The sequence below is a fragment of the Nicotiana tabacum genome, chromosome 1 (assembly GCF_000715075.1).
Source record: "Nicotiana tabacum cultivar K326 chromosome 1, ASM71507v2, whole genome shotgun sequence".
Taxonomy (NCBI): domain Eukaryota; kingdom Viridiplantae; phylum Streptophyta; class Magnoliopsida; order Solanales; family Solanaceae; genus Nicotiana; species Nicotiana tabacum.
Window position 1 is genome coordinate 43294507 of NC_134080.1, and position 23845 is coordinate 43318351.

At 38.4% G+C, this 23845-nt stretch overlaps 1 protein-coding gene across 1 annotated transcript; it reads left to right on the plus strand.

Moving 5' to 3' along the window:
• Positions 1 to 5564: 5564 nt before the first annotated feature.
• Positions 5565 to 9654, plus strand: LOC142179567 (uncharacterized). The gene is made up of 4 exons (XM_075250344.1): positions 5565 to 7245; positions 7333 to 7464; positions 7548 to 8308; positions 8393 to 9654. Exons 1-4 carry the CDS (start codon positions 6450 to 6452, stop codon positions 9197 to 9199), a joined length of 2496 nt encoding a protein of 831 aa, XP_075106445.1. The 5' UTR covers positions 5565 to 6449; the 3' UTR covers positions 9200 to 9654.
• The last annotated feature ends 14191 nt before the right edge of the window (positions 9655 to 23845 follow it).

Sequence of the window (23845 nt, forward strand, 5' to 3'; positions counted from 1 at the left end):
GAGCAATCAGTGCTGGAATAGTGGCACGAGAACTATACTATGGTATATCGCCCAATAATCTCGGACAGAATCTCCTGATATGACCAATACCACTACACTCAAAACACCCATCCTACTGTTGTGGCTGCTGAAGCTGAAGCTGACCCAAACGAGCCGGATAACCTCTGTGATAGCTCTGAATCAAAGGCGCACCGATAGTAGCTGATGGTGCACTATAGGCTGGCTACCCTAAATGAGGCACATAAGGACCACGATGCCCTGAAGCACCGTGAGATGCCTGAAGCGCTGAATAAAATGGCCTGGGAGGATGGCCTCTACCAAAAGTACCCTTACCTCCAGATGAAGCGCCATTGAAACTACCGGAATGACGAGGTTTCTTATCACATTCCAACCCCCTCTCCTAAGCACGAACCATCTTGATCCGCCTAGCAATATTTACGGTCGTCTTGAAAGAAATATCACCCCCGGTCTCATTGGCCATCTGTAGCTTGAGAGTGAAAGTGAGCCCATCAATAAATCTCCTTAGTCTCTCAAACTGCCTGTGATACTCCTCTCTTAGAGTGATAGGAATGAACTTCTCTAGAAATAGTTGTGAGAACGGATCCCAGGTAAGTGCAGGCAACCTTGCTGCTCTCCATCATTTCTGGGCAGAACCAGTCACTTGAAATGCTGCAAAATCGACCCCATTGGTCTCAACTATGCTCATATTGTGCAACACCTCATGGCAACGGTCTAGGAAATCATGTGGGTCCTCAGAAGATGTACCACTGAAATGAACAGGAAAGATCTTGGTAAACTTATCCAACCTCAACATAGCCTTAGAAGACATAGCGGGCCTATCACTGGCCCGTGCCGCAACAACCGGCTGAATCACCCTAACTGGCGGGGTTGCTGGAGTCTGATACTGGAGAGCCACCTACTCTGGGGGTAAGTAGCGGGAGTATGTACTTCTCCCCCAGCCTGACAGATGATTGGTGTCACCCGTGAATGTACCGGTCTGAGCCACACTCTCCATAAGGCTCATCACACGAACTAGAGCGTCCTGAAGCACTGGAGTAGCTATGAACCCCTCTGAAACTTGAGCTGGTCAGACGGGTACAGTCTGAACTGGAACCTCATCATCATAATCCAACTGAGGCTCCACTGAGAGTGCTACCGCTCAAGCTCTAGGCTGAGCTCTGCCTCGGCCTTGGCCTCTGACACGACCTCAACCTCGCCCTCTGCCCTTGGTCATAGCTGCCATAAGGGGACTCCAGCTCATGTCCGGTTGTAGATGCAGTGCGTGTTCTCTCCATCTGCGAGAGAACAAGAATAAAATGGTTCAATCATCAATAATAGAATAAAATCGCACGATAGAGGAAGAAAGAAGTGAAATTGTTCCTAAACTTCATAGCCTCTAGAAGATAAGTACATAAGTCTCTGTACCGATCCTCCAAACTCTACTAAGCTTTTGCGTGACTCGTGAGACCTAGGCAACCTAGTGCTTTAATACTAACTTGTCACGACTCGGGATTCCCAACCTCGAGACCGTGATGGAGCCTAACATTTCAATTGGTAGGCATGCCAACGTTAGAATAGTCTTTAGCTATTTTTAACAAATTAAATTAACTAATACCAGTTAAACTGTCATAACTGAAATAAAATTGAAATAGAGTGTGAAAAACCATAATAACTGCAATAACTAGATACAATCCCAGAACTAGTGTCACAAGTGCACGAACGACTAGAATAATACACATAATGGTATGAATGAAAGTAAAACTGTCTAAAATGAAATAACAGCTAGGATAAGATATAAGGGACTTCAGGATTACGAACACTGAGTAGTCGTCCTCAAGTCTTCAATCCCGAAATCAATCCGAGCAATCTACTGACTGCCGCTATGATCGACTCCAAAATCTGCACAAGATTATAGAATGTAGTATGAGTACAACCGTCCTCATATACTCTGTAAGTGTTGAGCCTAACCTCAATGAACTAGTGACGAGGCTAAGGCGAGTCACTTACAATAATTTGTATGCAGTAGAATAATAACTACAGGAAAGGAATACATGAAAGTAAGGTAGTTAACTTATGAAAATAAACACAATACTCGAAATAGGTAAAACCAGAAACACCAGTACTCAGAATCTCATATGAAAGCATCGAAAGCTAACACAGTACAACAATGAATACAAAACACACAATCCGTTGCGGCGCGCAATCCGATCCCGCCGTACCAACACAATTCTTCCTTATTTCACCATATCAATATCAATAATAACATGTAAAATTTGTTGCAGCGTGCAACCCGATCCCACCATATAATCAGAATCAATATCATATTCCTCCCTTATTTCACCATATCAAAATCACATATAAAATTCGTTACGGCATGCAACCCGATCCCGCTATATCAATATCAATCCTCCCTTATTCCACCTGTTGTGTCGTGCAACTCGATCCATAAATAAAAGTCAATAAATGTAATCAACCCAGCAACTCAAATTACAAGAATCTCTACGACTAACGAATATTAAAGCAAAACCATAAAGAAATCTCGTACCAAATCAAGAAATGCTACAATTAATACTAAGCAACAAGACAAGCCAGATATATGACAATTAAAGTGCACAAGTAAGACAATTAAGACAAGTAGCAATTAATCATGGAAGCATGGAAGAAACTAACATTCTAATACGAGAATAGTAAATGACAAGTAGCAAGTTAAGGCATAGGAGGCAATTAAAACATGTAACAATTAAGACATGGAATAAAATAATTAATGGAATACGGAAAAGCATGAAACCAATTACCTTGACGGCGTATATACACTCATCACCTTGCATATATGCCGCTACATGTGTAATTCACATAACACATAGCTCAAGGGTTCATATTCCCTCAAATCAAGGTTAGACCCAATACTTACCTCGCTCTGCATGCAAATCAAAGTTCTACCGGACCCTTTCCTCTAAAATCCGCCTCCAAACCAATCGAATCTAACCAAAATCGACTCAATAACATGAAATTATGCTAGGAAAATAAATTACAATATATAAAGTTAAGATCTTTACATTTTTTTCAAAAAGTCAACAAAAATCAAACTCGAGCCCGCTTGGTCAAAACCCGAGATTCGGACCAAAACCCAATTACTCATTCACCCACGAGCCCGATTATGTAGTTAGTTTCGAAATTCGACCTCAATTTGATATCTAAATCCCAAATTTACAACAAAAAAAACCCCAATTCTTCCCAAATCCCTAATTTCCATCATGAAAATCCTAGATTTGATATTGAAAACTTATGAAATGTAAGGAGTAATTGAAAAGAAGTAGAATAAAGTCACTTATCAATGAACTTAGGAAGAAAATTTCTTGGAAAAATCGCCTCTTGGGAGTTTAGTGTTACACCCCGTAAGTTTAACAACCTTGATACTGTCAGAGATTATGTTAGTGTGGTATTTTCTTTTAAGTAAAGCTTCTTAGTAAAAGTTTTATAAGTAATTTTGGATAGTTACACTTATTACTACTTTTGAATATATTTTAAGTTATACACAATAATATATGGATATTTTATTAGACGATATTTTATTAGACGCTATTTTAAGACGGATGAATCTGAATAGATGATGGCATCTTTGTCATTTCAGTAGTTTTAATTCATGAATTGCTAAAATATATATATTCCTATTTCATATTTTAAAAAAAATAAAAATAATATATATATATATATATATATATATATATATATATATATATATATATATATATAAAAAAAGAAGAAACAAATTTACAAACAATCAGGGTGCAAATTATGTTGATTTTTAGTGAGGAGATTGATTCTTTTTGTTACCAAACAATGTACTACTAGCTATGTTGAGTATAACTAGAACTTATTTGACTGATTATATATATGTAACATAATTGAACTTATTTGGTTTCGTTGAAAGAATATTTGCGATTAATTGAAGTGCTTTTACATATTGTAACTATATTTTTAATTGATGGCCAAATGACTTCCATACTCTTAAATTAAGTTAAATAATTCGTTGTCGAGACTAAAACAAATTAAGATAGTAATCTTTTTAATATTATCTAAAAATCTAAAATTATTATCTACGCACAAAGTTGACGTTGAATTACTTTGTTTATATATTTAAAATGTATTTTATTAACAGTACTTTACAAACTGAAGTTTTTATCAAATCCAACAAAAGGACTAAACTTATATATTATATCAACATCTCTTCAGTTTTGGAGAAAAAAAAAACAATTTGCAAGTTTAATTTTGTTCAAACAAGTGATTGATGCTATCAACCTCCATTATTTTACTCCAAACTAGTGATTGATATAATATTAAGATTACAGTAATTCATTATTATTTTAACAAGATAGTGATGCAAATACACTGTATAGCATAATATGAGAAACGTTTATGAGATTTTTTTTATTATAAAGATAGAAATTATTTTGTCAGAAGAAAAGAAGATTATCTTTTTACCATTTTAAGAATTGAGCGTACGAAAATTTATACTCTTTATATGAGATTAGGAAAATTATAAGTTAAGAAAATATATATGTTTTTTTTCATGGATATTTTAATGAAATAATAGTGTATATATTTATTTTATATATTACCATATGACCATGATAGTATAACGTATAAGGGGTATTAAAAATAAATAGTATATTAAGTAATTTGAAATAATTTTTAATTATACAGGTAATTGAATAATTACCGAGTAACGAGACATTACCTAATTACCTAATAAGTGGATAAAGCCTAAAAAAAAAAAGCCTTAATCTGGCAGCCTCATATGGTCATTGAGTGACTCATAAGCTAGGAAGCAAGGTGTCACATGGTTAGGGCATACAACAAGATTCTACATCCACTCTCTTTCCTTTTCTTTTTTTCTGCACTTACACACACACATACAGGGACGCACTTTTGTATTATAGGTTGACGCATACAACACCTCTGAAGCTAAGCTCAGCTCTATTGAAGGAGCAAAACAGCAAAAAGAGGAGTTTTTCTAACAATGGAGAAAGATTTAACTAAAGTTGGGAGCATTAAAGTTGGAAGCTTTTGGTTAATCAAGAAAGCTAAAGAAGAATTTAACAATATCTCTGGAGATATCAATGTATGTTCCCTCGTTTCTTCATTTTTTTAACAATCAAGATTTCACCTTTTCTTGATTTTGGTTGTTTTCATTTGGGGCATTCCTGATTTAGTATTTTGATTCTTCAATTGTATCCACTTAACCCCCTTATGCTCATTTTTTTAATTGAACATTTAAATCATTGCCACAGTTGTAACTCCTTCAAAATGTTCAGATTGCTCTTGTTGATCAGCACGGGATTCAGCAACAGGAGTGCCTTCACGAGATTGACGTGGTGAATTTAAAGGAGAGGGAACCACGGTATCTTGATTTTGATGTTTGATTTTCATGGTTTCCCAATGTGTTGTTACTGTTGTTGTCGGCGTTATTGTTTGACATGGTAACGATAATAGATAAGATATAGCTTAAAATGAAAGATTATCAGATTCCCGGTAACGGAACCAATTTGTTTAACCAAAAATCTGAGTCCTTGGTCAAAGCTAAAAGAAAAATTCGGGTTACTGATAATCAGGAGACAAAAAATAAAATACTTTTGAGAACAATGGTAGAGGGTAAATAGATAAGTATTTCAGTGTATTCTCAATAGTATATCGTGTCCTTACAAATGATGATACTTCTTCCTTTTATAGATCATTCTAGGTAAAGGAATAAAGCATCAGTTTTAATGACATAATCATGAGCAATAAATGACATTAAATAAGCCGTTATACAATCATTCCTATTAAATATCAACTTTATAACGTATCAGACATTTAATAATGAATTTGGACTCCTTTCTGTCATCTGATCCTTGTTTTTAATGTCTTCTAATCCGTTGACTGTAAATAATTTAAATTGGTACGAGACTCGTATCTATACATCGTCTCGTGCCTATTTAAATTCTTCTTCCCGTGGCTGTTTTCACCGTGTTTTCACCGTACCTCTTAGTCAATTGCTGTTCTTTGACCATTCAACTAATCCACGTGTCATGCCACATCATTTTTAATATAAATTCAGTTTTTTCCCAATACAGATAGTCCCCCCACTTTCCATTTTTTTTATCAATTAAATAATTGGGAAGTGGATCTTCATGTAAAAAGAACTTTTGCCACAATTAATGCTCATGACAGTACTAACGTCTCAGCAGTCTTTTCCATTTAATGTTCTGTCCATGTGTCATTTTATAATTGATTCTGCTATTCATACCCTTCTTCGAGACTTCTTCAATCTCACTATTTACGAAGTGACAGCTGCCTTTATTATAGGCTTTTCATCATTATACTTTAAAATTTGACGGTTCCCATTTTACACATACTTTGTCTTCCTTTGTCTTCTTCACAAATTTTCAGCACATACTTTCTTCTTAACAATGTCTTCTTCAAACCCTAACCGTAAAAAAGTTCCAATTCTAGATCAGTTCCCCAACGCCCCTGTTAGACACAGAAGATGCGGAGGAAGTAGGCCTCGAACAGGGTTAGAATCTACGCGAGACTGTTCATCTGGTTCTTCTTCAAGGAGTTTTATCCCAAAAGCCCCTTCTTCTAAAAGTAGGGAAATTCTTGATACTTCTCAAGAACCCTCAGTTGATGATATAGTTCCCGGCGATTTGTCTTTTGAAAGTGACAAAACGTCTCTTCAAAAACAAATTAAAAATTTAGAAAGAGCCGATACTTACCCAACATTAGTAACTGAGCTTACAATCCCCACCATAAGAAAAGATTGTAATTGGAAGGATAGTCTTCGAATGTCAATTCCTTCCCCAAATCAAAGAATTTCCTCTTTTAGAAATGGGTATTCTTCTGTTTACACTTACCCCTTCACTTTAGGTTTTAATCCTCCAATTGACCCAGTTATTCTCGATTTTTGTCGTTTCTTTACCATTTGTTTGGCCCAAATTGGTCCATTGGTGTGGAGAACAGTGGCTTGTTTGAGATATTTATCATCCAAGGCCAATGTCAATTTCACCTTTTCTCATCTCATTCATCTATACCATCCCAACTTAATACGCCATGGGGTTTTCACCTTAACTGCAAGGAGCAAAAAAGTTTTGGTAAACCCTGAGGATGACAGAGATCGTGGATGGTATATCCGTTACGTTGCTGTCCGTACAGTGGATTTGATTGGCAAAACAAATATTCCCTTTCCTGAGAAGTGGAATTTTGAACGTAAGTTTCCTCTTATTTACCGTACCTACTTTTGAGAATTTCAAAAGAATGTTGTTTTTAACCTCGTCCCTTCTTGGTTTTTTGTAGCAACCATGGGAGATGTGGAACCTATTCCCAACTTTCGTGGTTGGGTAGACTCACTTTTGAAGATTGCTACTAGGGAGCAGAGAACTTGGAAATCAATTTCTTCTTTACATGGCTGGAAAGTCAAAACACATGGTATCCACCCTTTTAAAAATTTTGTTTTACATGTTAAGCACTTTTTCCTCAACTTTAATCATGTATATCCATTCTTTAATCAGGATTTGGCATTAGAGGAATGACAGCTGAAGTAGCTATGGCCATTCGCATGTCTGCGAATGCTGCTCTGGATTTAGATAAGGCTCGAGCCTTGCTGCCTAAAAGAAAAGCTACAAAGGAAGGTTCTGAAGAAGAAGAGGAGGGTACCTCCTTAATTACCAGGCCAAGGGCCAGGAGACGAATAATCATTGATGATGAAATTGAAAACACTCATGCTCGTACCTCCGCCACCGAGCCTGTTTTGATTCAATCTGATGAGGATGCCGAACCAAGATATAACAATGAATCAATTCAGCACCTTTTTGACAGTGGCTTCGGGAGTGGCGAGCTCGGACCTGTTTTTGATGAAGCTCCTCTTTCCTCATTTGTTCCTATTCCCTCCATTCCTCTGCCAGCCGTAAGTGTTTCTTTACCAGCTTTAACAACTTCCGTTTGTTTGCCAATCTCTACTGCTCCTATATCTGTTCCCTTGGCTGCTTCAACCGCACCTGCTTCTGCTCCGGTGTTGGTTTCTACATCTTTTCCCTCCATTCCTTCCGCTGCTCCTCTTCCCTCTGTTCATCATACAGAGACAGGTTCTAGCAGCGGAAATATAACAATGAGAAGTGTTACTTTGGAGGTTCCTGCCAATCATAGCCTCCTGAGGAAAATCGGCAGAGCCGATGTTTGGCTCGAACCTCTTATTGGAGATATCGAGAAGAAGAAGATGGAGAGCCATAGCTGCTTAACTTTGATGAACGACGTAGTTCATTCTACTTTGAAGGTATTTCAACCAACAAGTTTTTTTTCTCTTCTCTTTTTTTTTAAATTATCTTCAATTTCTCATTTCCATGACTTACCTCTGTAGGCTAACCTTATTAGCACGGAATTAATGAGAAGAATTTCCTCACTGGAAAGAAAAGCTCGTGAGTCTGAGAAGTCTGTCCACGAGGCTGAGGAAATTGCTAGGGGAGCCCAACTTGAAGCAACCAACTGGAAGGAGCAGTTCGAAAATGCTCAAGGGACTATAGAAGAGTTGCAAGAAAATAAAAACCTCCTAGAGCAGCAAAACCGTGGTTTAACTTCTGAGCTGGCAACAGTCAAAGCTTCTTCAAGCCAATTGAAAAGAGACAAAGAGCTTTTGGAATGCTCTTTATCAGAACAATTATCCAGAGCTAGTGAAGAAGTTAGAGAGCTGAAGGCACTTTTGGCTAAAAAGGAAGAATATGCAGGAGAGTTAGTGCAAAGCTTGACTCAAGCTCAGGCTGACTTACAGACTTCTTCTGTCGAGATTCAAGCCTTGAAGAGTTCTCATGCTTCTCTTGAAGCTTCCCTTGATTCCCATTTAGCTGAAAATCAAATTTTAAAAAACGATCTTGCTATGTGGGAAAAGGAATATGGACTTCTAGAGGAAAATTTTAACATAGAAGTGAGTTGGGCTTTTCTGAATTCTCGTCGTGATGCTTTGACGGAAGCTGCTCAAGAGGGTTTTGACTTGCAGTCTGAACTGGCTAAAGTCATAGATACCATCGAGAAAAGCCAACAGTCTACTGATACTCCTTCTCCTGCCCTTGAAGTTCCTGAAAATGTTGCTATTCCAGCTTCAGAGGGTGAAACTTCTACAACCCAGTCTATGGAAGTTGAAGCTTCCGTGACAATCCCCTCAACTGAATGATGGTTTGATCCCTTAGTTTTTTTTTTAAAGGATTTTTTGGTGAAAGTCCCCAGTTATCATAATGGGGCAATTGTATAAACTTTTATTGACTAAGTTTCTACTTAGTCTTTTTAATTAGATCAAGAAGTTTGTTAATACTTCAATGTGTTCTACTCTTGCCTTTTCTTTACTTATTTAGGACTTATAGAATAGTTTAGCATTTTTATCCTTTGAAAATGCTTTATGATTCTCCCATGACTTATTGACATGAGGCTTATAAAAGAGGGCCCTTTTATTTTATCGACACTTAATGAAGAAGACGTCTCAACTTCATAATGGTGTTAAAATACGATGAAAGTAATAGGAAAACACACGTTTTGTATGAAACAACTTTGGCAAGTTTTCATTCATAAACTTTTAACAAGTGTTTGACTGTTACATGTATTACAATACATCTACAACTTTTCTCGTAACTGTTTTTCTTGTAACAGATTTGTAAATAACATAAACTAAACAAGGTTTTTTTTATAACCTGTTTCAGTACATAGTCATGACCCTATCTTTACATGTTAAGAAGGGTTTGAGAGGTGACTTTGTTTATGAGTTTGAGAGATGACTCTGTTGTTCTCATGAATGCTGAAGACTTCGTAACTTCTTCTCAACACTTGCTTCAGTTTGGCCGACTTTTATTCGATACTCGTATCTGTTTCTTTGCACCTATCTGTGTATAATATGTAGTCCCCCAAGTGTTTGAGCGGTGAAGTATGAAGCCTCGAACACTTGTTTATTTCTTTTTACTTTGGCCCTTTTCCTGAAACAGAAAGATATACGGGACTCGACTATGTGATTATAGATGAAGACTGCCTAACTCGTGTGTATTTCCATCAGATTAATTGTAACCCTGGGCTAGAAATTTATGCATACTCCATTTTGCCTTGCAGGTTGTGACTCATCATTTGGCACGAGTTAGGATATTTAGCCTAGCATCTAAAATCGTTAGTAAAATATTAAAAAATCAAGAGAAGAATTTTTACATGATGATACCTGACCGTAGGTACTTTCTTAAAAGTAATATCTTTTTAAGTGGACAGCATTCCAATGTGAGGGTAAAACTTTACCATCCATTGTTTCCAACTGGTATGCTCCTTTTCCCGCAATGCCACGAACTTTGTATGGTCCTTCCCATGTTGGACTTAGCTTTCCTGAGTTAACAGCTTTTGTAGATTGGAAAACCTTTTTAAGCACGAAGTCCCCAATTTTGAAAAATCTGAGGCGTGCTTTCCTGTTGTAATATCGTTCTATTACTTGCTTTTGTGCTGACATCCTTATCAAAGCAGCTTCTCTTCTTCCTTCAAGTAAATCTAGGCTAACCCGCGTCTCTTCATTATTAGATTCCTCCGTTGCCTGATCGTACCGTGTGCTTGGCTCACCTATTTCAACTGGTATTAAGGCTTCCGTACCATAAACCATCGAAAATGGTGTTTCTCCAGTGCCTGTTTTGGTCGTTGTACGATAAGCCCATAGTACTCCGGGTAACACCTCAGGCCAATTACCTTTTGAATCTTGTAACCTCTTTTTCAAGTTATTGATAATAACTTTGTTAGTTGATTCCGCTTGTCCATTCCCCACTGGATGGTATGGCGTAGATGTTATTCTTTTGATCTGCCAACTTTGAAAAAATTCTGTAACTTGTGCTTCAATGAATTGTGGTCCATTGTCACATACGATCTCCTTTGGTACTCCAAAGCGGCATATTATATTGCGCCATATGAAGTCTTTAACTTCTTTTTCTCGTACCTGTTTAAATGCCCCTGCTTCTACCCATTTAGTGAAATAATCTGTAAGTACGAGTAGAAATTTTACCTGACCTTTTGCTTGTGGAAGTGGACCTACGATATCCATTCCCCATTTCATAAAGGGCCAAGGGGCTAAAACAGTATGTAGTAACTCAGCTGGTCTGTGCATATTATTGCCGTACCTTTGACATTTATCACATTTGGACATGAAAATGGTTGCCTCTTCTTCCATCTTAGGCCAATAATATCCTGTGCGAATTAACGTTCTTACCAGTGACCGTCCTCCTGCGTGATTCCCACAATGTCCTTCATGTACTTCTCTCATGACATATTCAGTTTGAGAAGGGCCGAGACACCTTGCTAGTGGTCCGCCGAACATCTTTCGATAAAGATTACCTTGATATAAACAATATCGTGCAGCTCTTTTGCGAAGCGCGTAAGCCTTTCCTTTATCATTAGGCACGGTTCCGTGCTGTAAAAAGGCAACAATTTCATTTCTCCAATCCCATGTTAGATGATTAAAATTTACCTCGTTTTTGTCAGGTTCAAGAACGGAATGAAATAGATGTATGACTGAAGCATCTGTATTGTTTGCCACGTCTGCTGCGGATGCAAGGTTTGCTAAAGCATCTGCCTCTGCATTCTCATCTCTTGGTACTTGCACTACTTTCCAAGTTTGGAATTGCTTTACTAACTCCCGTACCTTTGCGAGGTATTCTTGCATTCGTGACTCTCTGGCTGTGTAAGTCCCCAACATCTGATTAACCACGAGTTGAGAATCACTCTTGATTATAATCTGTGTTATGCCGAGTTCTCGTGTCAATTCTAAACCTGCAATTACAGCTTCATATTCTGCTTCATTGTTAGTTATAGAATGACATTTTATAGCCTGTCTAATGGTCTCACCCGCAGGTGGTACGAGGACTATTCCTAAGCCTGCCCCTTTTACATTAGATGAACCGTCAGTGTATAAAACCCAAGTCCCCGGGTTCGCACCATTAAAAACTAATAATTCTTTTTCTGCTTCTAAATGCATCCCCTGGCTAAAATCAGCCACGAAATCAGCTAGTACTTGAGACTTTATAGCGGTCCTGGGTTGATAAATAACTTCATATTCACTTAGTTCTATAGCCCATTTTGCTAATCTTCCTGAAAGTTCATGTTTATGCAAAATATTTCGAAGCGGAAAAGCAGTAACTACAACAATGGGATGACATTGAAAATAAGGTCTTAACTTTCTAGATGTCATGACCAAAGCTAATGCTAATTTTTCTAGCTGTGGATATCGTGTCTCAGCTTCCAATAAGGACTTACTTACGTAATAAATAGGAGATTGTTTACCTTGGTCCTCGCGGACTAAAACAGCACTTACCGCGACTTCAGACACGGCCAGATAAATGAGAAGTTTTTCCCCTACCTTCGGTTTTGCCAACAACGGTGGTTTTGACAAATAAGTTTTCAAATTTCTTAGGGCTTGCTGACAATCTTCATTCCATTCAAAATGATCTTGCTTTTTAAGTGCAGAGAAAAACTTAAAACACCTTTCTGAGGATTTGGAAATAAATCTCCCCAAAGCTGCAATTCTTCCCGTTAATCGTTGTACTTCCTTTTTATTAGTAAGGATATCCGGGATTTCTTCTATTGCTTTGATCTGAGAAGGATTCACTTCAATACCACGGTTAGAAACAAGAAAATCCAAAAACTTACCTGATGCAACTCCAAATGCACATTTTTCTGGGTTGAGTTTCATATTAAATTTTCGCAAAATTTCAAAAGTAATAGATAGATGAGAAATATGATCATGAGATTGCTGGGTTTTGACGAGCATATCGTCTATATATACCTCCATTGTTTTCCCTAAATGTTCTTAGAACATTTTGGTGACCAACCTTTGATAGGTTGCCCCAGCATTTTTGAGACCAAAGGGCATTACTTTGTAACAATAAGTCCCCCTATCTGTGATGAAAGAAGTTTTTTCTTCATCACCAGGATCCATTTTGATTTGATTATATCCTGAGTATGCATCTAAAAAACTTAAAAGTTCATGACCTGCGGTCGCATCAATTAGTTGATCTATATGTGGTAAGGGAAAGGAATCTTTTGGACATGCTTTATTTAAATCAGTATAATCTACACAAACACGTCACTTACCATTTTTCTTGGGTACAACCACCGTATTAGCTAACCAAGTTGGATATTTTACCTCACGGATTGATCCGATTTTTAATAATTTTTGGACTTCGTCCTGAATCACCCGGTTCTTGAAAGCACCTTGTTTCCGTTTCTTTTGCTTTATTGGTGTGAAAGAAGGGTCCTCGTTGAGTTTGTGAGTCATCACATTTGGAGGTATCCCTGTCATATCAGCGTGGGACCAAGCAAAGCAATCTAAGTTAGCTTTTAAAAATTCGATTATCATACCTCGCATGTTCGTGTTTAAATTAGCTCCAATATAAACCTTCCGTTCAGGTTGTTGATCAAATAACATCACTGCATCAAGCTCTTCAATCGTCGTTTTGATGCTTTCATTCTCTTCAGGTTCTTGAATTGTGTCAGGCCTTGAATCCAAATCTGTTTTCTCTTGTTCAATTGAAGTTTGATCTTTTTTACTTTCAACTGTTTCCTGTAATTGCTATTTTGCTTTATTTGCGCCGCTCGTACTTGTTACAGCGTTGACATTTCTGGCCATCTGCTGATCCCCACGAATTTGACAAATTCCCCATGGTGATGGGAATTTGATAACTTGATGCAGGGTTGATGGGACAGCATCCATATCGTGTATCCATGGCCTTCCCATGATCATATTGTAGGCCATTTCCATATCAACTACCTGAAATTTAGTTTCCTTCAAAACACACATAGCAAAAGTTGTTAGTATTACCTCACCTTTTGTTACTACACTTGAATTGTCGAATCCTGATAAGGTGTGCGCCTTGGGTAACATTTTGTCTTCAGCTTGCATTTCCCGCAGTACCCTTAGTAATATAATATTTACAGAACTTCCTGGATCAATCAAAACTCGCTTTACATTAATATCATATATAAGTAAAGATATTACCAGTGCATCATTATGTGGAGTTGTCACTCCTTCGTTATCTGCGTCATCGAACGAAATGCTTTCATTGTCAAGGACTTGCCGCACCCGTTTCCCGTGTGTAATTGTTACCTTTGAAACCTTGTTGGAAGCTGTGTAAGTTATGCCATGAATATCTTCTCCCCCGCTTATGACATTCACTGTCCTCTTGGGTGAAGGAGGTTGTGGTGGTTCTTGTCTGTTTTTCATATAAGCTTGTTTTCCTTTCTCACTAAATAACTCAGTGAGGTATCCTTGCTTCAATAAATGATCTACTTCACTTTGCAGGAATCTGCATTCTGAAGTTTTATGCCCGTGATCGTTGTGAAATTCACACCAATGATCCGGATTGCGTCTACTTGGATTTGACCGCATTTCTTTCGGCCACCGTACCTTATCTCCCATGCTTCTTAAAACAGCTACGAGCTCGGAGGTAGAGACGTTAAAATTATATCCACCGAATCGTGCCTTTAAATTTCTGTCATCATCACGTGATTCCTGTCTATTCCGATCATTCCTGAACTTTGAAGAAGAGCCAGAATCCCGGTTCCTTGACTTTTGATCGTATTGCTGGTTATCTTGCTTCGACCGTGGGTCCTTTCCTGCGGGTCCCATATATGGATCGTACCTGTTTTTACCTGATCTTTTTTCGGAATCTGACCTTCGGGTACCGCCCCTTTCTTCATGATGGAGCTTAGGTACGGTATCTTCTTCGATTCGCAGCTTCGTGCTATACCTGTTGTAAACATCATTCCATGTAGTTGCAGGAAATTCTCTAAGACTTTCTTTGAGTCGTCTCGTGGCTTCAGAACTTTTGTCATTTAAATTACTTGCAAAAGCTATAGCAGCCCAATTGCCAGGCACACGAGGTAGAGTCATTCTTTCACGTTGGAATCTATCAACGAAGTTTCTAAGCAACTCTGAATCCCCTTGTTTGATTTTGAAAATATCTTCCATCCTTTTCTCAACTTTTTGTGCTCCCGAATGTGCTTTAATAAAAGAATCTGCAAGCTCAGCAAAAGAATTAATAGAATTTTCAGATAAAAGAGAATACCAGGTTAATGCACCCTTGGTGAGTGTTTCTCCAAATTTCTTGACCAATACTGATTCAATTTCTTGTTTGGTCAAGTCATTGCCTTTCACGCCGGTTGTAAATGCAGTCACGTGGTCACGTGGGTCTGTAGTACCATCATATTTCGGGATGTCAGGCATTTTGAATTTTTTCGGAATTGGAAGGGGAGCAGCACTAGGCTTCCATGGTTGTTGTGAGTATTTGTCCATGTCTACTCCTTTTATTACAGGTGGAACTCCAGGGATTTGCTCTATTCGCTCATTTTGTTCCTTCAACTATTTCTGCAAGGTTAGTACTAAATTTTGCAAATATGAATTATTTAAATTACCTGGTCCTCCTTCTTGTGGTTCACTGGGGGTTGCTCCGTTTCCAGAATTATCAAGACCAGAATGAGGGTTCTCCAATGTATTATTATTAGGAGTCGGTGTAGGTGGTGCAGCAGGCAATCGACTAACAAGTGCCTGAAGAGCTTTGCCGACTTGTGCATCGATTAGCTTTTGCAAAGCTTCAGTTGTAACTCCTTCAAAATGTTCAGATTGTTCTTGTTGATCAGCATGGGATTCAGTAACAGGAGTGCCTTCACGAGATTGACGTGGTGAATTTAAAGGAGAGGGAACCATGGTATCTTGATTTTGATGTATTTGATTCTCATGGTTTCCCAATGTGTTGTTACTGTTATTGTCGGCGTTATTGTTTGACATGGTGACGATAATAGATAAGATATAGCTTAAAAAGGAAAGATTATCAGATTCCCGGTAACGGAACCAATTTGTTTAACCAAAAATCTGAGTCCTTGGTCAAAGCTAAAAGAAAAATTCGGGTTACTGATAATCAGGAGACAAAAAATAAAATACTTTTGAGAACAATGGTAGATGGTAAATAGATAAGTATTTCAGTGTATTCTCAATAGTATATCGTGCCCTTACAAATGATGATACTTCTTCCTTTTATAGATCATTCTAGGTAAAGGAATAAAGCATCAGTATTAATGACATAATCATGAGCAATAAATGACATTAAATAAGTCGTTATACAATCATTCCTATTAAATACCAACTTTATAACGTATCAGACATTTAATAATGAATTTGGACTCCTTTCTGTCATCTGATCCTTGCTTTTAATGCCTTCTAATCCGTTGACTGTAAATAATTTAAATTGGTACGAGACTCATATCTATACATCGTCTCGTGCCTATTTAAATTCTTCTTCCTGTGGCTGTTTTCACCGTGTTTTCACCGTGCCTCTTAGTCAATTGTTGTTCTTTGACCATTCAACTAATCCACGTGTCATGCCACATCATTTTTAATATAAATTCAGTTTTTTCCCAATACAACCCCTTTGATGGATCTAATTGCACTCTTCATCAGCAATTTGCTTACTTTGTATTAAAAGTTTTTTTAAACAAAGAAAGTTTGTGTTAGAAGTTTTATCCTAGTCTTTCAAGTCCAAGTTATGTGAAAATTTCGATTTCTATGGATGCCCTATCAAGTTTCCAAAATAATGACAACCTAAAGAATGATAGCACAGATGTTTATTCCACATATATTTTGAATATAGATATTGAGAAAGGAAAGCTCATCCAGTTCCTGATGAATCACAACTTTGAGTTACCCAAGTTCACTATTAAAGATAAATGGGTGGCTGATAAAATCTTTGATACTTCTAGCAACAGAGTGAGGAAAGACAAGCGCACTGCATCATTTTATTCAAGAAGAGTTGTTATCCTCCACTGTACTAAGTGTCTTTGACCGTTTAAAATGGAGTATACCACTGACCAAACATCTCATGGAATAAGGATTTTATCCAACTTAGATTATGAAAGCTTAGGCAGAATCGGGTCAGGTATGTTAAGGTTACCCCTTCTTTCTTTTTGGCATGATCTATACGAACGAACGAAACGAGCAAATGTACAATTTTCATAAATTACTCTATTCATAGAAATATTAGAGATGAGCATGTTCTTGATTTCCCATGTATCATATTATTCTATCATCCGTTCATGGGTCTCAAAAATACATAAGTTGATAAAGTTTACGTCATGATATTAATTAAAGGCATAATGGTCTTATGACGTACCGAGAGATTTTATTAACATATTTCATATGCATTTCATGCATTTATACATGCACATTGACCCATGACCAGATGACGTTATATACGCGTATATATGTATGTATATATATGTATATGGGATATGGAAAAAGGTTACGGCGTCATATACGCACCACTACCTGATCAGCTGGTATGTGATGATGATGTTGCCCACATTGGCTGAAATATGACTCAGATGGCATTATATACGCGTATATATGTATATATATGTATATGGGATATGTGAAAAGGTTATGGCGTTATATATGCACCACCACCTGATCAGCTGGTATACGCTGATGATTTGCCCACAGTGGCTGAAATGATATGATGGGATGCCCTCAGAGGCTTTATGATGTTATATACGTAAATACATATGCATTACATGACATTTATACGCATATGCATGATACTATAAATATTTCATGGTTTACAAAGCTATCTAGACTTACAGGTTGAGTCCTTTACTCCATGTTTCTTCCATGTCTATTTTTATAACTGATTACATGCCTTACATACTCAGTACATTATTCGTACTCACATCCTTTTATTGGGGACGCTGTATTCATGCCTGCATGTATAGATAATCAGTTTGACGAGCCCTCATCGTAGACGAGGTTGGCATCCAGCGAATGATCGGTAAGACTCCATCTCATTCGGAGTGCAGCCAAGTCTATGAGTCATCATGTCAGAGTTTTACTGCAAACTTATGGGCAGGCTGGTACCCTGTCCCATTTGATGTCAAATAATCTTAGAGGCTTTGTAGATAGAGGTTCATTTTGTACAATATATCAGAAGCCTTGACGGCCCATATGTATTCATGACTTAAGAAAAATGGTTCAGTGATACAGTGTTGCCCACCTATAGTTATACATTATGAGTTGTGGCTATGTTGGCCCATAATAGTTAGAAGAAGAAAAAAGAGTTGCAGAGTAGTTCGTTCGGGCCAGTGCGGCACCGAGTGCCAGCCACGCCCCCAGGTTTGGGGCGTGACATTTAGAGTTAAGTGTTTGAAAAAAAATGAGCGAAATCCCATTTTTCCCTCTTTTACCAGCTGTGGATGTCGCAATTGCGATATCTTGTTCGCAATTGCGAACATCGCAAATGCGAAAAAGAGGTCGCAAATGCGAACCCTTCTCAGAAATTCAGTCATCGCAAATGCGATGTTTTGATCGTAAATGCGAACCCATACCACTCGCAACTATGGATCATTCCTTCGCAAATGCGAAGGTATACTAGGACATACTGAGTCGCAAATGCGACTCTGCCTTCACAAAAACGGCTGCTGCAAGTTCGCAAATGAGAACATTTACCTCGCAAATGCGAAACTCCCCTAATCCAGCCCATGCTCGCAAATGCGGAGCCTTGTTTGCAAAAGCGAGGCTCGCAAATACGAGCCATATCTCGCAGATGCGAGATCTACAGCAGTGCACCATCAACAGTAAAGGCATCAGCTATACTTCTAAGTTCAAAATCATCCGTAGCCTATCCGTAACTCACCGGAGTCCCTTGTGCCCCAAATCAAACATGCAGACTAGTGTAAAAATAACTTACAAACTCGCTCGCGCGATCAAAATACCAAAATAACACCTAGAACTATGAATTGGATACCAAAGAAAATAAATTTTTTAATGAAACTCAAGAACATGCAATATCTCAATCAGACATCCGAATCATGTCAAATCAACTCCGTCTTGCACCAAATTTTGCAGACAAGTCATAAATAATGTAATGAACTTATACTAGGTTTCAGAACCAAAATCCAAACCTGGTAGCAACAAAGTCAACTTATGGTCAAACTTAGGAATTCTTTAAACCTTTAAAGTACTAGTTTTCAACAATTTACATTAAATCAAGTTAGGGATTTACGAATTCAATTCTGGTCATACGTCCAAGTTCCAAATCACGATACATACCCACCAGAAGCATCAAAATACTGATCCGGGTTCGCTTACATAAAACATTGATCGTAGTCAACTCAAATGAATTTTAAGGCACAATTTTACATTTTTATCAATTTTCTCATAAAAACCTTCTTGGAAAATGGACACGGACTGCACATGCAAATCGATGAAGGATAAGAAGAGCTATTCAAGAACTCGAAACACAAAAATAAAAGGTAAAACTTAAATGACCTATCGGGTCACATCTTCGAATCTAAGTTAGCACGTGTTACTGTTGCCTTGTTAAAAACCTTGCCGTAAAAATCATTTTGGGTCAAAACAGGTTCAAGGAAAAAAGAGTGCAACGCATTCTTTCAGACCTAATAGCCACATCCATCCTTGGCCGTTGCGTGCAAGTGTTAGTCCGATTCATAACGTAATTAAGGAGTAATTGAGATCGTATCTTAGCTGTAGTACCGCTTTAAATGGGTCACGTTCCAGTTGTTCAGTAGTTGCACACCGGCTCCTGCTTCAAGTTTATATGAGCCTTTGCCGGTGATTTTGACGACTCAATATGGTCCTTCCCAATTCGGTCCCAGCTTCCCCTCATTCGGGTTTTGGGCGTTTAATGTTTCTTTCCTCAACACCAAGTCACCGATCTTGAAGTGTCGGAGGTTAGCTCTTCGATTGTAGTATCTTTCTATCCGCGTTCTGAGCTGCCAACCCGACTAGGCGACCTCACGTCTTTCATCCAATAGTTCCAAACTCGTGATCATGGCCTCGCTATTTGACTCCTCGGTCGCATATTGGAACCTGAGGCTCGGTTCTCCTACTTCGACTAGTATTAAGGCTTTTCCCCGTAGACAAAGAAAACGGGGTGGCCCCGGTACTATACTTCGAGGTCGTACGGTATGCCCACAGGACATCGGGTAGGATTTCCTTCCTTTTCCCTTTAGAATCGGTCAACGTCTTTTTTAGGTTTTGAAGTATGATCTTATTTATTGATTCCGCCTATCCATTCCCACCAGGATGGTAAGGTGTAGATAGTATCTTCTTAATCTTGTGATATTCGAAAAATTTATTTATATTGCTGCCGATGAATTGTTTGCTATTATCGCAAATGACCTCGGCTTGTATCCTAAATCAACATATTATGTGGTCCTAAATGAAGTCAAAGACTTCTTTCTCCTAGTCCTTTTCGAATGCTTGAGCCTCGACCCATTTGAAAAAATAATTGGTCATGAATGGTACGAATTGAGCTTTATTGGGTGCCCACGGTAGAGGATCGATGATGTCCATTTCCCACTTCTTAAATGGCCATGGGGACAGGACCGAATGGAGTAGCTCTCCCGGTTGATGGATCGTCGGTGCATGTCTCTAGCTGTCATCGCTTTTTCATACGAAGTCTTTCACATCTTTCTCCATTTCGGTGCATTAATAGCTGGCCCTGATTAATTTTCGGACCAAAGATTCTGCCCTCGAGTGGTTCCCGCAAGTACCTTCATGAACTTCTCTCAAGGCGTATTCGGTATCTCCCGGTTACAAGCATCTGCCTAGCGGGCCACCGAACGTTCTCCAGAACAATGCCCCTTCAACCAAGCTGAATCTGGCAGCCTTGGTCAGGGGTCTCGATTCTTTGGAATCTGAGGGCAATTTCCCAGTCCTCAAGTAGTCTATGTACTTGTTCCTCCAATCCCAGATTAAACTAGTTTTGCTCACTTCAGCGTGGCCTTCTTCTATCACCGACTTCATGAGTTGTATGACTGTTCCCGAACTGAATTCATCATCATCAACCGATGAGCCAAAGTTAGCGAGAGCGTCGGTCTCGCTGTTCTGATCTCGAGGCACGTATTTAGGGTTCATTCCTTAAATTGATGCAGCGTTACCTGTAACTTGTCTAAATACCTTCGCATTTGTTCCTCTTTCACTTCGAACGTCTCATTGACTTGATTCATCACGAGTAGGGAATCATACTTAGCTTCGATCACCTCAGCCCCAAGGATTTTAGCCAATTCGAGACCTGTAATCATGGCTTCATACTCAGCCTCATTGTTAGTCAATTTCACAGTTCTAAACTTCTAATAGACTGCCTAACTACATTTCTTGTAGGTGGTCTTAGCACGATGCCAAGCCTGGACCCCCTTGAATTCGAGGCACCATCCGTAAAAAGGGTCCAAATTCTTGAGGTAGTCCCCGAGGTTAGCAATAATTCCCTTTCGACTTCGGGCATTAAGGCTGGTGTAAAGTCGTCCATGAAGTCTGCCAAAATTTAAGATTTTATTGCAGTTCGAGGTCGATAATCAATGTCATACCCACTGATTTCGATGGTCCAAGTGGCCAACCAGTTTGGGAGCTCAGGTTTTTGCATAATGTTTCTCAGTGGGTAAGAGGTTATGACATATATGGGGTTGTATTGAACGTACGGTTTTAACTTTCTGGAGGCTCTTAGCAAAGCGAGCGCCAATTTTTTCAGGTGAGGATACCTTGTTTTGGCCTCGCCTAGAGTTCTACTAACATAGTAAATAGGAAATTGCGTACCTTATTCTTCCCAGATTAAGACTCCATTTACCGCCACCTCAAAAATCGCCAAGTAAAGGTATAATCGTTCATCCGCCTTCAGAGTGTGGAGTAGGGGCAGACTCGAAAGGTACCGTTTGAGTTCTTCCAAAGCTTGTTGGCATTCTGGGGTCCAGTAAAAGTTTTTCTTCTTCTTCAACAGTGAAGAACCGATAGCTTTTGTCCGAGGACCTCAATATGAACCGTCCCAAGGCGGCTATATGCCCGATCACCCTCTGAACGGCCGTGACATTGTCCACCACGGTGATGTCTTACATGGCTTTGATTTTGTCGGGATTGATTTCGATCCCTCGATTGGATATCATGAACCCAAGGAATTTTTCGGATCCGACCCCGAATGTGCTCTTTCCCGGTTTTAGCTTCATATTGTATTTCTTCAATATGTCAAAGATTTCCTGCAAATGTTTCAAATGGTCCTCTGCTCGCAGAGACTTGACAAACATGTCATCAATATAAACTTACATTGATTTTCCTATCTGTTTTTCAAACATCTAGTTTACTAGGTGTTGATAGGTGGCACCAGTATTCTTTTATTCGAATGGCATTAAGTTATAACAATAGGTGTCACGACCCAATTTTGTTATAGGTCGTGATGGCACCTAACACCATTGTCAGGCAAGCCAACGCGGAAATATTAATAAGTTCTCATTTTACTTTACCAAAACAAGTACAACAATTTCTTAATTTAAAGTTAAAACAAGTGATAATTAGTAACGTACCAAAAATAATTATACAATCCCCAAAAGAATAGTCTACTAATGTGTGTGCCAAGACCTGGTGTCATAAGTATGTGGCATCTAGTAGAATATACAAAAGAGTAAATCTATCCTACTGTCTGAAATAGAATAGACAGCCAAAAGTAAAGAGAGACTCCATCAAGCTGCTAAACGGCATGGGAAGGGAGCAGCTCACCGTGGAAGTCTCGGACTATGATCAGGAACGCGCACCAGACTAGTAGCCAGATGTACCTGCCTCAGATCCTGTACAATTAAGTACAGAAGCGTAGTATGAGTACATAAACAATATGTACCCAGTAAGTATCCCGTCTAATCTCGAAGATTTAGAGACAAGAGATCGACTTGATACTTACTAGGGTCAAATAATATAATAAAGTTTTATGCTAAGCATGGATGTCACAGATAATATCAATTTATAGCAAGAAGTGATAAGTCATGCCTAGATAGTATCACCGTTAGCCATTTACATTTCAGAGCATTTAACAAAGTAAGTCATGAATAATATTTCACATAAATATCATGTGCATGTTATGCCGAGGTCGTATGGCCCGATCCAACAAAAAGAAACTGTGTACTGCCAGAAGGTCGAATTGCGCAAACCATAGATGCATCTATTTCTATCGAGGCTATCAGCCCAATCCACAAATATCAATTATCATCAAGAAAGTACACAATGGTGCATTTAAATTCAAATAAATTCATAAAAATGTTCAAGCAAGTGAATATGTTCATATATGTTCATTTCCAAGTCTCTAGCATATCTTAAGTGATCTCATTAGCATGAAAGGATATAAACATTCACAAATATGGCATGATACGGGTCCTAAACTACCCGGATAATTAGCATAGTAGTAGTTACGTACAGACTCTCATCACCTAGTGTGTACGTAGCCCCCTGCATTTAGTGGTAATTTATTCAATTATTACACATATGTGGACAATTCCCTCTTACAAGGTTAGAAAGGAGACTTACCTCGCTCCAAAGCGTACTTTCAATACCAAGAACGTGCTTAAACCCTCAATTTGGAGCCGAACGATCCAAAATTAATTAAACGAGGTAGGAACTAGTCAATACAAGCTCACAAGTTCGCATTCTAACTATTAAAGTAATTTCACAACCCAAATCACAAGTTCCCTAAAATCTTACCCCGGGCCCACGCGCCCGGATTCCAAAATTTTCTTAAGAAAGTTGTTCTTTATAACCTAAGGATCAATAATATATGATTTCTACTTCATTTCATAACAAATTTCGTGGTTAAATCTAACTTTTATCAAAACCCTAGGTTTTGCTCTAACCCCATGATTTTTCCTTAATCCTTGTGTGTTAATCTACCCAAGACTCAAATATTAAACTAAAAATAAGTAGGATGAACTTACCTCAAGATACTAGGTGGAATATCTCTCTTTGGAAGCTTCAAAATCGCCCAAACAATGGTGG